The sequence below is a fragment of the Drosophila serrata genome, unplaced genomic scaffold (genome assembly GCF_035046125.1).
Source record: "Drosophila serrata isolate PLE 108 unplaced genomic scaffold, ASM3504612v1 contig_30, whole genome shotgun sequence".
Classification (NCBI taxonomy): Eukaryota; Metazoa; Arthropoda; class Insecta; order Diptera; family Drosophilidae; genus Drosophila; species Drosophila serrata.
Window position 1 is genome coordinate 287,188 of NW_028256928.1, and position 18,296 is coordinate 305,483.

Genomic DNA, 18,296 nt, shown 5'->3' on the forward strand with positions numbered 1-18,296 from the left:
GGCCCTTCTGGCTCATGACTGGGCCGTGTGTGGGTGTGCTTTGGGGGGGTTGGGAAATTTTAACAACTTTGCTAAAAATCTATTATTACGCTCGACACCAGGGCAACGGTAACGGCTATGGCACCGGACCAGCTCGTTTATTTCCGCAAGGAAATTGCCCTGTGACAAAGCGCTTTTATGAACCCGTCACCACCTCCCACCACCCCATTTACCACAACCACCTGCTTTTCCTCCAGGACCACACTTGTTGGGCCTCTTTCCCTGAGCAAGACATCAGGTGTTCGAATGATTTGACAAAAAGTGTTTGGCGTTTTGTCGAACCGCGCGTTGTAAGATTAGTGAGGATTTTATGGACTTACGCGTCGTCAGCTAAACTGCGGCCAGAGTCCATGGTCACAGCCAGAAATCGCCTTGAATACAGAGAGAATATGAAAGTAGGTTCTAGTCCTTTGTTCTATATAATATTGTGATATGAATGTTAGAAAATAGGGATATTTTTATAGGGTATAGGGTGGGAAATGAGTCTTATTATTTTTATGTTTAAAATATAAATCAGCAGCAGCTGTTTATTATTAAGAACCATACTTTTATTTACTTGTATAAATATTATTCAAGCCTTACTTCCTTTATAGTGGATATTAGAAAATAAAAGAGATATAAGTCTCCCACAAACACAAACCTAACTAAATAAAATGAAGGAATTAAGAGGTTATTCGAGAGCGAATCTGATATCTTTTAGCAATTATTTTCAGTATACAAATCTATATATTTTTGAAAAGTGCAGAATAAATCCATTGTCCCATGAAACTCCCACCGCACTCGATCTGCCTGCACCTGACCAACTTGTGTCGTTTCACGGCTGAAAGTTTTCCCAGCTTGTGGCTGTCGCTTTTTTTTTATTTTGTGGCCCCGTTGTCTGTTTTAATTTGTTTACTTTTATTATTGAGAGATGCCAGCCGACTGTTCTCTGCGGTTCGTCCCCAACTCCTGCCAGGTAACAGCCGTGTTTGATTGGCTCTAAGCCCCCCAGACAGGTGCTGTCCCCCGAGTCACGGGGCGCTGTCAATTGTTTCTATTTTTTTGCTTCCTTCTTTTTGGGGGGATTTGACTTCTGGTCTGTTTGTTTGTTAATTGATATTCATACAAGACATGGAGATCAAGATGTCAATGCCAGAGCGATCACTGAGGGAAATAAATGGAGTCCGAATATGAATTCAATTATGTATGTGAATTTAGAGGGAGTTACAAGTAGAGACTGTTACTTAAATCGTTTCTAATTTATTTCCCTGTGCCTTATTCAGTATGTAAACATTAAAATCAATCTTAAAAGTTGCAAAACAGATTGTATTTTGTTTTTATACTTCTCCGTGAACCCCCACTCTGCGAGATGACATCAAAGGTTGTCCTCGGCGGAACTGGACTATCAATGGACAAGGCGAAACAAAGGCACGTCCGAGACTCATTAATAATTTTTGCTGTGCGCATAATTATATAAAACACAGGGCAGCGGAAATTGCTAAAAACAAAACAAAAAAACATGCTTTGGCTGCCGAAGTTGAAGCAGCTAGTAGCAGTTTTGAGCAACGATGTCAACGACGACGATGACGCACTTAACTTTTAGTGTAGCCTGCAATTTTTACTACACAACCCCGGCTCAAAGAGCTCGCTGGCCATCGTCAGAGCCATCGCATAGCCATCGCCATTGCTTGTCATTGTCGATGACTTCGCTCTGGCACTTGGCTGCAACTTTGTCTGGCATCAAAAAACAGGAGAGAACGGTCCGATGGCCAATAGCTGCGACCATAACTCTTTGGCCCGCTCAGCAGTTACTGAACATTTTCAATTACTTTCAGTTGAAAGCATAAATTTTTAATAATTTGAAACATGATAAAGGGAAATTAAAGGCGAAACTTTGTCCCAGAAATGGGGAGGATGGTGACGCACAAAAAAGTGGGCGGACGGATGGCGTATTGGATGTCGCGCAGGATGTTTTATCAAACTATTATAATTACGTTGGAAAGACAAAAATTTTAATAAATGATAACTTTTTTGTCGTCAGCTCGTCGCAACTTATTAAAAGTATAACGCACAGCATGAAGGATCTCGGACGGGATTCGGGAGGAGGTTCCCTGGGTAGGGCTGTGAACGTTGCTTTATTAACGAAATGTTGGCAAGTAAATTTTGTTATCAAAGTTTATTATGGCATAGGATGAACGGTCCTGGACACGGCTGCAGTGCGAATATTTAAATAGATTTTTTAATATACCCAAAGGAAGCGAACTCGAAGCAGCAGTGACATCCTTCGTAATTTGATTAGATTTCAGGCTGCACTCTTTGGCAATGAAGGAAGTACTCTGGCAAAGTGCTGGATTGTGTCAATATTTGCATGGAATATTGGGCACACGAAAGCTTTGATATTTACGGGTATTTTTAGCTTTAATTGTATTGAATTTTGTAGTTGCTGGATTAAAAATAAAGGTTTTAGCGGTAATTTAAGTTGGTAAGCAAAGTAGGAGTACCTAAAGAGTTATTAATAAGAAGATAGTTCATTTGGCATAGTTATAAATCATATTTCCAGCACATTAATTATGTGGAACCTTAAATCCTAAATCCTTGTGCAAAATTCAGTCAAGTTGTAGACTTAATTTCCGCTTTTGCATCTGCATTTCGAAGACTTTTCGCCTTGTCACTCAACCAGGGTGCTAAATATCCAATAGAAATGACATATATGTGTACATCTTGTGCAATTGTCCTTTTGGCTCCTGCCAGGATACGCTGCTCGCACTCATTCATTTTTCAATGCGACCCAAAATACTTGGCCCATTTCTTACTCCTCGCTGCTCCTCGGCAGATTTCCGAATTTGTAGAGTTGCCAAAATGGCAAAAGTTTTTGGCAAATTATAACGGAGGCACATCCGCAGAAGCGGAATATTTGAATTTAATTTCAAGACAGCGGCTGAGTCAAGAAAATGGAATACTGCAACGGCTACGGCAGCAGCTGTTGAGCTACTTTAACAGTCTGCTAGCTCATTAAGTTGCCACACACTCACGCAGCCAGGATATATGTATATTCGAGTGTTGAGGAAGGAAAGGGAGCCGAAGCGGGAGCCGCAGCAATATAATGCGGCACACAAATAAATTTGTCACAGAAATTTTGCAACTTTGTGTAATCCGCGGGGAGACGGAAGGGAGGGGGCCATGGCGACGGTCCACCCAAGAAACCACAGCGCACAGAATCTAGAAATCAACGAGTTTATCTCATTAAAAAGTTATTTTCCGCAGCAGCTGCAAACACACGCCATCAGGGGAGTGGAAAAGCGATGGCGCAAGGACTTTTCCTACACATGCCAACACAAGAAAAGACCCGGGGAGAGCCGAGCTGAGCCGCCGCCATGTGTACTTAAAAGTACAGCGAGCTACGAAATATGTAAATCCACTTCATTTAATTTCGCATTTAGCCAAAATGCTAACAGCAAATGACAAATATTCTTGTTAAGAGGCATAAATGCAGCAGTGACAAGGGAAGCAGGGAGATCAGAAAGTCTGCGGGGAGGTGCTAACCATACACTAAGGTTTAATTCTATACTTAATTTTAAATCGAATGAGAGTGTTTTATACCTTTCTTTTATTTAGTTTTTTTTTCAAATTAAATAGGACTATATTTCACATATATTTTCTTAGTAAAAGATTAAAACGGTTATTCTTTAATGGATTTCATTTTAATAACAGATAATTAATTACTCAATTGCAATATCTTACTATTGGAAAATTCTTATTATTATTACTATATATTTTTATATTTGAAAATCAACAAAGTTTCAAATAATTTACATTTCTTTAAGTGCACAAAAGACATTTCCTTAGACCCCCTTGCCTTAGCCCAGAGTCGACTTGACTTGGCTTGGCGTCTATCCAACTGGGCCTTCGGCATGCCGTAGCTGGAGTCAGATCCTGCTCCTGCTCCTGCTCCTGGCAGTGTCATCGTCGATTTTTGTTGCCTTTCTTGCTGGTTGTTGGTGGCGGCACAGCAGTGCCTGTGCTCTCGACATACTTTTACTTCAAGTATTTTCCAACTACGCCGCCGCCGTCGCCGCCAAAAAGACAAAGTACATTTCCGTTGGCAGTTTCCTGTTTCCGGTATTGCTTTGATCCACAGGCAGCAGTCCTGCCAGCAATCCTTGCCACAGCTCATTGTCCTGCCGGTGACTGGCGACGTTATTTCCATAATAAATCGAAGCATCGACTCGAAAATTAATATGGCTAAGTGCAGGCGAAAGCGAGAATGGCAAATCAAACAAAAACAGAAACACGCAAATGAAGTGAACGGTGAAAATGGCCCAATGCCTTCCCCAGTGCAGCTGCTGTTTTTGCCAGGTCAAGACCCAGGATTTGGCCATCACTTCGGTACCTCACCCCCCTTCAACCGCTTCTAACACGGCATTGTTGTCCACCAGCTCTGAATGCTTTAGCAGTTTGGTCAATATTTGTGCTGCGCTTTTGCGTGTCCTGTGTGTGTCCCTGCTTGTGCAGGAGCTTCTGCATATGCAGATGGCGTAGACGTCGCACATGTACACTGAAAAAATCAATAAAGATAAAGGAATATTATTAATTATAATTATGGGATAAATATCTCGTTTACAATATTGCATTTATAGCGTATAAGTTTCATCCTTTCCTTTTATGTGAATATATTTTAACAAACAAGCTTACACATGATTTTCCACAGCTTTTCCCATTTTCCAATTTAATTGTTATTAAATTAAACTTAAATTCCGAGAGAAGTGTGAACTTTTTCTAGTGTTTCCCAGAAAGGTTTTGCCCGAACTCTACCATCGGTCTCTCCTTACGTTTTTTCAATGGACTAACAAACATAAAAAGGGGCTTACACCTCGCTTAGGCTCGCCCACACATCGTCCTCGACTTGGGCTTCGTCTCTACCTTTACTGGACTCTTGGACCGGGTATTTACCTGCTGCAGCTTTCCTTTTGCTTTTATCCTGCCCCACCTGAGCTGTCGTCCAGGTGCGGTCTCTTCAGTAGATTAGCATTCTGACCGCTCCGGTTGGCCCCTTGAAAGTGGCCGGTCATGGGGAATTCGTTTTCAACAAAATTCGGCTTTCTTTGCCAATGTGTAATGGATAAAACTTGTCTAAAACTTATTGAATGTATTTTCCATTTTACGGATGGATATCTATCAATTTGAGATAGTTTTCCCTGCAGTTGTTGTTGCTGCATGCGGCTGGTTTGCCCTAAATGCATCAATGGCTGGTTTAACAAGGCCACTCGTTATTCGAGCCCACTTTTCAAAAATATTACCCAAGATAAAGTGTAGACAGTCGAACTGAATTATGCACACGTTTTATATGCGTATAAAATGCTTGTGGCCACATTACGATACATATATGTGCCTGTCGGTTATGGCCAAGTTAAATTCGGAAAAGTCCTGAAAGGAATAATTGATCTACTGCAAATGAGAATTGCTATGCAATGATAATTTTGCCTTTTCGGATTACCAAGTCAGTTTTCCAGGGTAAAGTTTACTAGAGATCTGTTGAATAGCACTTTTTTTTAAATTTCAAAATCTATAGCAATAGCAATAAATTAAAATATGGTTAAATAGAACAAGAAAATTAATTTTTTATGGATTTAACAACTTTTGTCTTTTAATTTAACATTATTTAAAACCATGTAACGAACCTTAATCTTTATGGAAATATGCTTTAACAAGAAAAGTGATAAACCTCAAGGCCATCGAGTTTTTAATGAATTTATTTGGTTGCCATGTTAAATACCGTACTTATAAGTCTTTAAAAGTATAAATAATAATTTCATATTCAACATAAGTTTTATACCATAATAGGGTATTATTATTAGTCCGGAACTTAAAACAATACGAAGGAGTCATTTCCGACCCTATAAATCCTATACATTCTTGATAAGCATCAAAAGCCGAATCGATCTAGTCATCTCAGACAAAAAAAAAATGTTGATAAATTTTTCAAAATTTTATGGGGTAAAAATTCAAAATAAAAATTGGCAAAAATTTAAATTTTTTTTGAAATTTTAAATTGAGTATGCAGATTTATTACCCGAATAAAAAAATGTATAGGACAGCTTTCCGAATTAAAATTAGTGATTATTTGGCTTAGTTATGAGATTTTTAAGCTTTGATATGTTTAAAAGATTGTCATTTAAAAATATTGACAAATATCAATTCAAAGAATGTGATTATTTTAAGATCTATTTCCGGTTTTATCCTATAAATCAATTGCAAAATGCATCGCTATATAAACTTTCGACTGCGGAAGTTAGTTCCCCTTTTTGTAAGTTGTAAAACAACAATAATTTATGTTAATATTCTAATACAATAATAAACGTGATTATTATTTAATATAATTGTGTTGCAATCAGAGAAAAATATATCCATAGGTTTAAATTAACTTTTAAACTGAATCCTGTGGCCAACTGGACATCCTTTAAGTGATTTTCTTTTAACTGGGATATAAGGCCAGCTAAGTCCAACTGTCCGTCGTAAATGCATCGATTAATACTTCTCTGAAATATATTAACTGTCCTGCACATACACACACTTACACACACACTTACACACACACTTACAACCACATTCCTGGCAACTTTGTTTGACCGCTTTGAGGTTTTACTTTAAGCTGCTAGCGAACATTTTACCAGAGGCGGGCAATCAAAGGTCAACCACTTCAGTCGCACACCCACACACACACACACACATACACACTTATACACACACACATTCCGAGGGTATACCCAAAACTTTATGCATCATTTGCATGGCCAACTTGATGGCGAAGGTCGTATAACTTCAGCCCGGTGGGGGCATTAATGGAAATCAATCCAGTTGAAAATTAAAGCAAACTTATTTGAAATTCCTCAGAAGTTGTCCCCATTTACTGGCAATTTGTTGTCGCCTTTTGCGTTGCCTTTGTGTTATTTACTAAAAACTTAAAGGACTCAATAAAATAGCCCTGGGATGCACGCGCTATCCTTCATTTCTTGTTTTATTTTTTTTTGATCCTATGCAAACAGGCAGATAAAAAGTTACCCAGTATCTGACAAAAGCAGAGAAACAGGTCGTTGTCTGGCTCTGATTGTGAGTTCTGAGATTCCCAGCATCTCACAGCCATCCCCCTCCTCCACCCCTCACACAGCAGTTTCCTTCTGTGCCGAAAGGTCAGCATTTGTGTTTGCTTTGTAATTTGTTTATGTAAAATTGCCAGAGCAATTTCATAATGGGTCAAAAGAGAAATCAACTTTTGTCGAGAGTGCTTTAAAATGCATGACAACCACAGCCAGTAGCCGGGCCGGAAAATGCGCCTGATTGCTGCCAGGTTGTTGTCGTCGTTGGCTAAATGGACCGGATGTCAAAAACTAAAGTTACCGGTTGTTGTTTTCCTTTTTTTTTTATTACATTTCCGTGGGTATTTTGCTTTGCTAAAGGTATTTGTAACGCTATGTTTATAATATATTTCCTTACGCTCTAGCTAGATGTAAAAGAACAATTCTGTAACGTTTTTCTATAAGGTTTTATAAATTAAAAGTTATCAGAAGAGATATTGGATTTATTTTCTTTTGTACTGGAATATTTTATGAAGTTTCTGGAAGGGTATACAGGTTTTAAAGGTCTGAATTTAGATTGCTTTCTCGATTTTTGTTGTTGTCATCACACACTCACTCGAATGGTTCTGACCGCCATTTGCTGTTTGGACGCCGGACCGTTGGGTTGATTTGGCTTTTAGTTTGTCCTTTGCCCTCTCTCCCTACCCATCCCCCTGGGGAATTTTGGCCTTTGTGCCATAAAAAGCGCTTCCTTTTGGCCCGAGTGAGTCCATGTACGAGTTCGAGGCGATGAGTGAGTAAGTTTTGCATAGTTTAGGGCTTTTAATTCTACGCATGTTGCTTGACAACTTTCCAACTCTCTATCGTCTGAGGTGCCTTATGCTCAGTCCTCGGCGTTAATATGATGAGCATTCTTTTGCCTCTGTTACCACCACCTCCCTCACTCCGTTGAGGTGGCGGAAAATTGCATTCCCGTGGGATATTTGCACGGAATCAATACAATATTGGGATCGAGTCGGAAAAGTAATTGCAAATGTTTGCAAAATTGCTATTTGATGACGGAAGTGCAATGCATTTCCCGCTTGCGCAGTCTGCACTGTCAATTTCCAGCTATATATACACCGTATATATCCCTCTGCTGATGTCGGAAAAGCGATGGCAGAGGAGTGGCACACCTTTAATGGACAGGTGTGCGTTGTTGAAGTCGAGCAGCTGGGTAAAGCATGCAACAGTTGAGTTTGGGGAAAAAAAATGACCGAATTTACATTTAAAATCGGAAAATGTTTACTTATCAAAAATGGGTGCACATTTTCCTCTTATTTAATCACAATAAATAATGAAATGGTAGGGGAGAACTTCCTCTATATATATTGAATAATTAATTTAAGTATATAATATATCTTCTCCCAGTATTAAACCAATTATTTTTCTGTATTACCTTGAGAAATCCTTTCATGCAGACACTCATTTCTTGCCGCCAAAGGCACTTTCTTTTAAGGTGTCGCCATGCAAATAAAATGCACTTAAATTTCCATAATTGTCTGAAATGCTTTCACATTTCTTTAATCATTTCAAGAGGCGGTACGAGGCTGGATTAAAAGCTCCCGAGGTGAACCACTTACTGCATTTTCGCAGCACCATATGGTATACAATATATGTACGAATATATATAGATATATTCAAGCGCATATTTATTTACCTGAATGGATGACCAGCGATTACAGGAATCCCAGTCGCAGTCCGTGAGCGAACCGATGAATTTGCAAGTGCAACATTTCACTGTCACTTATGCATGTCCGCCTGTCATTTAAGTACAGCTTGACTCGGCACAGAATCTACGAATATATATGTATATATATGTTATATATATGGACATCCATGTGTGCTTAATGCACGGCTATATGTTGTTTTAATAACGACAGCGAGACGGCCGACTTCCGCCACGTCCGACTGCTGATGGTTCCAGTGAATTAAATTGTAAAGATTTCTCTCGCACTCTTGCAAAAGGCGACTTCGCTTTTGATTTTTTGATATGCCTCAGCCTTCGGACCATTCAGTTCGCAATTTAAATTAATTCCCCAGCAGATTACAGACATTACACCGATATAATGTACACAACAATTAACGTTGTGCCAAGACAACGCAATAAGTTGCGAGTCACTTTGCTGCCATCCTTCGAAACCAATAAGTGAGAATTCATGTGATGCATTACAGAAATTCTCATTCTTTTTGTAATTTCTTTACTGAACCAAGTTAAAGAGTAAAAAATCCCGATTTTAAAGATGTATTAAAAACATTTTATTGATATTCTGTAGATTATTATAACATTTAACTCGTTGAGAATAAACTCTAAGAACTCTAAGCAGCTAAGCTTTCATTGCATTTTTCGATTACCTCAAAGCCATGCCCCAAACTGAAAACTGAAGGTTGCTTAAATATTCAACAAGTAAAATATTGACTAAGCATTTTCCCCAGGAACCATCTGGTTCGACTGCTTAAGCCCCAGTCAGCCAGGACAAATAAATCTCGCGGATTCACCCGCCGTCACGAGGGGGAAAGCTTTCATTAAACTGACAGCGGCGGGTGGAACAAAGCGCGAAACTTGGCTGGCATTGCGTAATTGACTTGCTGCTGGACCCCAGAATCTGCGATCCGATGGGATGGCTAAAAGTTACGTCCTTGTCATAGTTTTATTTGTGCCCCCCACACCAAGTCCAGAAGTGGCTTCAACTTGTGGCTTCACTCTGGTATTCAGTGCATCCAATTTGCCCTTTTTATACCCTTTGCAGGGTATTATCATTTTAGTTGGGAGTTTGTAAATATATAAGATATATATGCTTGATCAGCTTCTTAAGAAATCGAACGACTATATCATAAAGCATATCATAAAGAAACGACGTCATGCTTAAGGTAGTTTCCGTTCTTAAAATAATATAATATTGTAAAGGCAGTAAATAAATAATAATAAGAACAGTTCTCTCTCCCTCTCTCTCTCTCTCGCTCTCTCTCTATCTCTCGGTATGACCAACTCTTATTATATCCATCACTCTCTGCATCTCTATAGGTATCCCTTTCTCGCTGCCGATCTCTTGCTCTCTCGCTCTCACTTTCTCTGTTCTCTTTGCTCGTGGACTATAAATAGAGGCACTTTCCTCGCGCCGATCTCAGTCTGTCCGTGGGGTACCTAGAGCTTACATCTCTAGTGAAAGTGAAAGAGAAGCTTATTTCGATGAAGATGATGAGAAGCCTAATTGAAGTCACCAAGAAGATGCGGTAAGTCAATGACAATGACAATTATGTATATCAACTATATATATATTATTTGAGTAATCAATTGTGCTCGCTTTGCATTTATTTTATTTATTGAATTTAATGCATTCTCTATATTTATACCCTTGCAGGGTATTATAATTTCAGTCAGAAGTTTGCAACGCAGTGAAGGAGGCACCTCCGACTATATAAAGTATATATATTCTTGATCAGGATCAACAGCCGAGTCGATCTAGCCATGTCCGTCTGTTCGTCTGTCCGTCTGTCCGTTTCTACGCAAACTAGTCTCTCAGTTTTAAAGCTATCTGAATGAAACTTTGTAGTTAGCCTTCTATATACTCTCACTCGTATATATGTCGGAACGGGCCGGATCGGACGACTATATCATATAGCTGCCATAGGAATGATCGGAAATTTTTTACAAAAAAATTGTTAACTTTTTCAGTTTTCAATAGAATTGGATCAAATTTGAGATATAGCCATTTTACTATACTGTAAAATTTTGCATAAAATTTTATGAAAATCGGACTACTATATCATATAGCTCCCATAGGAACGATCGAGAAATTAATACAATTAAATTTATAACCTTTTCAGTTTTCAACTGATTTTCATCAAATTTTAGGAATAGGCATTTAATGTAAGTCTTAAATTTTGTGGTAAATTTCATGAAAATCGGACGACTATATCATATAGTTGCCATACAAACGATCGTTTAATGTGGAGGAAAAATGTAAAACTTGAATGTAAAACTCAAATATAATAGTATAGGTGAATGAAATGAAATCAGGTAATATTTCATTGTTTTTTAACACAAAGATATATAATTTGTATTATATGGTTTTTTATTCTTAGAAGTTCTATCTGCAAGGGTATATAAACTTCGGTGTGCCGCTTCCTTCTTCCTTTCCTTCCTTTCTTGTTTTAATTAATTTTTAAAAACAATGTTCTATTATTATTATGTCATATTTTACTATAATTCTATATTTAAAAAGAGACAATCAAACAATACATATAAATTAGTAATTTATTTAAGATACTTAGATGCCATAGAAACGACTTACCTGTAAGGGTATTTAAGATTTCCCGAAAGAAGCATTCTTTTCATCTATTTCCTTGACATTTTTTTCGGCGCTTACTTACGATAACTTTATGACGCTTATCGCTAAAAATGTGCTTGTATCTGGGCGCTCGCTGCGTATCTCTGTATCTCTGAATCTTTATTTCGCCAGCGAGTACATTCCGAGCGCGCCACATAAAAGTAAAGTGTAGCCAAGTTGATTCCGTCGAGGGAGGATGGCTTGGATGGCTGGATGGCTCTATGGTTGGGGTACCAAGTAAGAATCCAGCTTTCCTTTCTAAGTAACTTATGCCATAATTTCTACCCGCTCGCCCCTCAGATCCACTGAAACCCGAAAACGCTGGCCACACGGCCAGAGCGGCGTAATCGCAAACAGGAGTCGTCTGGCAAATATTATTTTTTATATTTATTCGACTTTTTTTCGCCCTTGCTGCTTAATGTTTATTATGAATGTTACTCGTGAGCGTATTTAGTTAATTTTATTTCACACAAGAGAAGTCAGGAAAAAGGCGAACTGCGAATGGCGAACGGCGAACGACTCCACCGAAATGCTTGCAACTTTTTTCCTCATCCCGGACGGGAGACTGGAGTGCCTTCTGAAAATTAAGTTAACGCCATCAACGCAGTGTTTTGGTCTACTACGAGCGTGTGTATCTGTGTATATCTCTGGGTGGGCAAATTAGAAGCCAGTAAACATGGCGAAAAAGGCAGCCGCTTATCTGCGTTAAGTAGATGAGAAAAGTTTGTGGCTCGGCGCGTTGATAAGTTGAATTACAAGCGCACATATTTCTTCCATGGGAATCCTCACGAGCTGGTAGGTTGGGGGGCCACTGAACTCTGCACCCAAAAAACCCACCTCCTTCCCATTACAAACACCCCCACTTCCTGGCAACTTCTCCCAATTGGTAGATAGACTCACGTCACCTAAGGCGAGCCGGGCATATGCATTAATTTGTTTATGCTCACTGAGCTTTTGGCTTTGTTAACAAGAGGAACTTCAATCTGCTTTCCTGCATTCCCAAAACACTGCCAGAAAATCGTACTGGAAAGTGGTGTGATTTTCTTACTTTTAATGTAGAATTATTATATCTTAAGAAGTCTTATTTGTGACAATAAGGTGTGTAGTTTAGTGAAGTCGAATAACTAAAGGCACCCAGGAACATCTTTGTGGTTATCTCTGCTTAAAAAACATTTCTTAAATTAATTCCTTCACTCTTCCTCTCTAATATTTCCAAAGTTTAGAAATGCAAAAGCAAGAGTTTGTTTCAAGTGCATACTTTTGGATCTTTTATAGCCAAGTAGCCCAGTGTCAGAGCCATTTCCCGAGGGGAAGTAAAAGTAGATGGTGAGACAGAGGACTGGCGAGGGACTGGCATTAAATTGGCGACACTGTTGCCCAAATCTGCGCTGCTTAAATGCAAACTGCTCAACTTTGTTGCACTTCTAGTGCAAGTGCCGCCCGTGGCACTTGTCGTCGCCCTCGCTTCTCCAGAATGACCTTCAAATGAGGTGTGGCCTCCACCCGCAGGTTTCATGGGCGGTGCCCGAAGGCAACAAACACGTTGCACAGCGACTTAATTAGATTTCGGTTTATGCCAGCTCGGCACTCTTTATGCCAGGGCTTTAAAGTGACCATTAGGTCAAACGACATTCCCAAGCCCTTGAGGTTGCGCCACCTCGAAGGGATGCAGATAGACGACTATTGGCGGCCACGCGAACCGTTTAATACTGCAATAACATACTAAGAGTACAATTTTATGTGAATATTTGTGGTGGAAAAGTATAGAATTTAGGGCATTCTGCTCTGCTGCAGGTAGAAAAAGCGATTTCCGGGGCCTGGCAAGTAAACCGATTGCCTGAAATCCTCAAGATCAAAATTATTGGGCTCGTAGACGAACGGTTGTTGTGTAATATCTGGCGAAACAGTGCTTGCTTCTCGAGTCTCTGGCTGTTCCACTTTCAGAGACGGCGCTCTGAGTCCCAGAATTGCCCATATGTCCCGCTCCTCATCTTCCTCCTTCACCACCTCCTCCGATATGCCACTCTCTTCGCTGGAGCTCGATAATTTTGGCCTCACCTTGATGCACTCCATGCGGCGCTCGTACTCATCCTCAATCCTCTGGACGATCGGATGACGCCGCTCTTTGATGACATTGCACAGTGCTTCCCCATGATGCATGTTTTCGTGTATATAGTTGTTGCGTCGCACAATCATTTCCACCTCAAACTCTTGCAAATCGCTCAAGTCACACTCGCGGCAGTCCATATAGAGGACCTTTGTGGGAGTTCAAGTTGTCTTATCAGAGTTTTTAAGTAACTAGCTTACCCTTTGGTTGCGCTCTAGACTTTTCAGTATAAAGTCTCCCTGAATAGCTCCGATATGGTTTGCAGCCATTTCCAGGCTTATTAGCGGCTTGTGTCTCCGCAGTAGCTTCGCAATTCCGCGACCCAATACGCCCCTGGTATTTTCCAGTCCGGAGATATTCAAGGCCATCACATGCCGTGTGCCGATCAACTCCGAAACGAAAGACTCTATGGCCTGCTCGTTGATTGGGTTGTGAGCCAGGCCCAGGTATTCCAGCACCCCAACATGTTCATCGTTCAAGGCCTTGCCCAATATTAGGGCCGTTTTGGGACCCAAACGATTGTATTCCAACTGAAGGATGCGATACATTCTGGGTCGTTGCAGTAGATAGGCCAGGGCATCGCTGCATTCATCTGGCATTTGGTTATAGCCAAAGTCCACCTCCTCTAGGGTTTCCATGTTCTTCAGGGTGCGGGCCAAAATGCGCAATTTCCTGGGATCCATGTGCGCGTTCCTTAGCCTAAAGGTTTTCAGGTGTACCAATTCGGCCAGTCCCTTACCCAGGCGTACTATATCGCTATCTGAGAACTTCAAGTAGCGGCTATCGAAGGGTCGAAATAGTTAAGATAATTCTAGTTTCTAGTTTAGTTTAGGTGCCACTAACCAGTGAAAGTCCTTGACATTATCCGGACCCAAGAACTCCAAGGTGAACGAGACCAAATTCCCTAAGTGACGGACAAAGGACAGATCGATGTGGTGGCAATGTTGTTCCGGATAATCGTAGCGCATGATGCGATGCAGTAAAAGCTGCTTATTGCGCATATCGGGTTTCGTATCCTCATCATCCGAAGGCTCCCGGTCCACTGGTATAGTAAACACATCCTGAATAGGCTTCTCCTTTTTCTTAATTTGTTTCTTCTTGACTTCCTTGACTTTCCTGGCCTCTCGCTTCGCCCGAAGCTTCTCCTTGCGCTCCAGATGCTCTGCTCGCTTCTTTTGCAGGACGTTGCGAGCCTGCTGCCGGATGGCATTGCGCTGATGTCGGGCAATTCGTTGCTCATTGTTCTCTACATCACCTTCAGACTTGTGCCAGAACTGAATTCCGATATCGGATTTATAATAATCCTCCTCTTCGCCCTCATCCTCGCCCATGTCCGTATCGGGCTCGTCGCTGGAGATTTCCTCCTCTTCCGAGGTCGAGGAGGTTATGTCCTGGTCGGGCTCACTTTCAAAGTGTTTCTGAAACGAGCTATCGGGTAAAGCTTGCAGCCTGCGGATGTGTATGGAGCTCACTTGCTCCCACACAGTTTGCGCCACGGCTGCAAGGTTCTTTTCTGGTATGACGCTCACCGGACAGTTTTCCACCAGTTCCACAAGCTTCCGGCTCACGCCCTCCGACTTCCAATCGAACTCGTTCCAGCGTTTCAGGTGCAGCGTCTTGTCCAGTGTTTTGGTTAACACCACGCGTCGCCAATACCGTAGATCATCGATCAAATAACATTCCCTATTGGCAAAGGTTGAGTTACAGGTGCTCAGCTCATTTATTAAACCTACCGTAGAGGAAGCTCCACATCCAGGGCATCGAAGAAAACCCTCATCAGTTCAGGTTTCTCGAAAAGAGCAGGTGAAATGCCTCGAATGCCCTGCTTGGCCAGGCTCTTGACGCACAGATTTTCCAATGTGTCCAGTTCGCCTTCGATGAAGGCCTCGGAAAAAATTTCACGATTCCGCTCACTGTACAGACCCTGGGTTTGCAATGAGGGTTTGTAGAGTTCGTATGAGGCCAGCAGGATGGGATCACTGGGCACCCGACACTTCCGGGCATAGTGCGGCAGCTCCACTTGAACATCATCTTCAAAGTCCATGTTGTTTTTGTAAGTATTTCTTTGTAGAGAATTGAATTGAAGTTTATTACTGAGAGTAATCGATGATGATTTTTAACTTCTGCATTTTCTGTGTAGCAATTATTTTACATTTTATACAAAGCAATTATTTAAATAAATCTTCAAGCTAAGCTATTTTTAATTTTCCAGTTTCAGGCGTAACAAGTGTTTACAAAGGTTAATTCGAGAAAAGCTTGCCCTGATATTTCTCCACTTAGGGCACACTTTAAGCATTGGCTAATATTGGCTGCTCATGTCTGCCAAGCACTTGCCAGGCACTCGAAGCAAATTTAAATTAAGCTAACCTAATTGAGAAGCGGAGAAGCAGTTTCTTTTTGTGGCCAGGACTGCCACCGTCTCCACCTCCGCTTGCCACAATGTCCTGGCGCTTTGTTTTGATGGCAGAGCTGCCTGGGGCCTCACCTTGCCGGCTATTTTTCTACCTAATGAAATAAAAATAGATGCTGTAGAGAGCTGCGCGTCGAGTGCGCCTCGCTTTGCTTTTCCGTGTGCTTTTGTGCTTAGATCGGTGATTGCCCCTCAGTCCCGTGAGGACCTTCCTGCAGATACCACAAGGCTGCCTCAACAGGAACACTATGCAATTCATAAGAGTTATGAGAGTCTTCGCGCTAAAAATACCTTTTATTAATAACAATGGAAAAATGTTATTCATTTTACTTGTATAAAACTTTAATTCACTTTACACATTTACTCCCTTCATCAATGGGAAGAGACCTTCTTTCATTTTGCTCCGTGTAGATCTAGAAAAGCTTTGGCTCTTGCGAATCAGTTCAGGGTCGATTTTCCTTTCAGTCGAAGCTTTGGAGCACCTTGTCCCCAACTCCCAATACAAATTAAGTGCATGCCAGAATGGAATTCGGTTCTCAACCCACTCCTCCCGACCCACTGCTTCTTATCCCTCCCTGACAACGACAACTGCATTGCTAAGTGGAATTTCCGCCATGACTTTTGCTTTCCCTTCGTCAATCACCTTTTTATCTGGAAGGACATTACCAAGCCAGCTCAACTTGGATTCGGTCTTACCAACTTGTCCTTCCTTGCATGTCCTCCTTCTTCTCCTCCTGCTTGAACATGTGCGAGTGGGAGAGTGTGCTTGTGCTGTGTGCCAAAATTTATTATAACCTTTGGGAATTCTTTTAAGTAGTTGCTCGATTCAAAATAATTTTCCATTTATCACTGTGATAACAAAACAGTTTCTCTCCCTACCGCAGGCCAGCGCGAAAATGGCAAAATAACATCAGGAGCAGTGAACATTATGAGTGGGTTGCAAAGAGTGCTGGTCCTTCTTGGGAAGGACACAGTGCAGGACGTGGGGCGTGGCAATGGCTTGGCCAAAATAAAGTGCTCTTTCCCAAATCTTGCTATCGTTGTAGCCGCCCTGGGAGTTGAGCCGAAGTCTTCGGCGGTCGTTAGGGAGACGGAGTCGCTGGACGACGACGACGACTAATGATAAATGCCGGGCAGCAGGTGATTTAAAATAATTTCGGTCAGCGCGTGAAAAATATTTGTTGTTGGTGGCACAGCCACCGACGCCGCAGTTGTTTTCAAATTTTTGAAATTTACGACCTGCCGTTCGTCTCGTTGGAAAGTTCTGCTGCCGGACTGGCCTCCAGGCGAAAAGGCCAAAAAGTTGGCGCAATTGCTTAAAAGATATGTTTGTTGGCAACACCACTCGCGAAAGGGATGGTGGAAACCGGAAATGGAGCTGTTTAAGGCAAAGAAAAGGAGAAGAAGAATGAAAAAACCTGGAACTTTCAGACGCGACAAGTCCACCAATTTTCTCCTGGAATGGCATGGATGCCACAAAAGAGTTTAGCCGAAAACTTTGCTTTTGCATTTGCCGCATCCCCGTTTTGTCGTCGGGCCGGTCAACATTTTCTAAGGATTTTTGGTTTGTTAACTTTACAAAGCCGCTCGCTTGTCAGAGGCAGACGTTCTCGTCCACACAGGTTGTATATGTGTGTATGTTCCAGGTGTGCGAGCATTGGTTGCAGGTAGGCCACGGCCAGTCGCCATGCATCTTTCATGGCTGCGGCTCGAAACTTTCATTTGTGTTCGAACCAACTTTGATGAACTAAACTGGCCAGGAATGCGGTATACACTGAGCAAAAGGGTTTTATACTATTCATTTTTCAGTTGTTTATCAAAAGCTCAAGATTTTCCTCTCTAAGTTCAGTGTAGTCCAAACTTCGTAGCAAACTGCAGCGAGAATTATGTACTCGGACCATTGAGCAGCGCGTGTTGCGTCATTAAGCACTCCTGCACAGAAACACACACACACAGGGAAACTCCAAGGAGTGGAGTCCTGTCAGGTCCTTTTGCCCATCCGAACAGACCCGAGCAGTACCGGGCAAATGCATTTGCATAATTTACAAAGTTTCCATGCATATTGGTCAAGTTTCTTACTTTGTGCCCTATTTTTCGGGGGCTTGCCGCTGCATGTTTATTAAGTCATCAATTATAAAGGCGGCAGGCAGCAGGAAGCAAGAGTTTCATTGATTTTTAATGCCGCAACTCCTTGGTAATACATACACACACAAAGTCCAAGTCCATTGTCTAGTGTCTCGTGTCTCCTGTCTACTTGGATCTGCTGGACTTCAAATATTTGCTAAGGCCTAGTGCTGCTGCTCTTGAAACGTGGCTTT

General features: G+C 41.4%; 1 protein-coding gene and 1 long non-coding RNA gene across 2 annotated transcripts in view; one reads left to right on the forward strand and one right to left on the reverse strand.

The window, feature by feature from the left end:
* The window catches only part of LOC147645029 (uncharacterized), a 55,645-nt gene that overhangs the window by 18,077 nt on the left and 19,272 nt on the right, over positions 1–18,296 (forward strand). The window contains exon 2 of the long non-coding RNA XR_015271659.1: positions 10,156–10,364. This is a non-coding gene — a long non-coding RNA (uncharacterized LOC147645029). The remainder of the gene's footprint in view (positions 1–10,155; positions 10,365–18,296) is intronic.
* Positions 13,145–15,714, reverse strand: LOC110190971 (uncharacterized). The gene is made up of 4 exons (XM_020961662.2): positions 15,302–15,714; positions 14,412–15,251; positions 13,769–14,348; positions 13,145–13,717 (listed from the first exon to the last, which is right to left on the reverse strand). The coding sequence occupies exons 1-4, from the start codon at positions 15,610–15,612 to the stop codon at positions 13,232–13,234; spliced, it is 2,217 nt and encodes a 738-aa protein (XP_020817321.2). The 5' UTR covers positions 15,613–15,714; the 3' UTR covers positions 13,145–13,231.

Excerpts from the sequence above, each read along its gene's own strand:
- LOC110190971 (XM_020961662.2), bottom strand. The coding sequence starts at position 15,612 with ATGGACTTTGAAGATGATGTTCAAGTGGAGCTGCCGCACTATGCCCGG. Across the intron at positions 15,252-15,301 it reads GATGTGGAGCTTCCTCTACG|GGAATGTTATTTGATCGATG; the intron begins GTAGGTTTAATA and ends CTTTGCCAATAG. Across the intron at positions 14,349-14,411 it reads AATGTCAAGGACTTTCACTG|CCGCTACTTGAAGTTCTCAG; the intron begins GTTAGTGGCACC and ends ACCCTTCGATAG.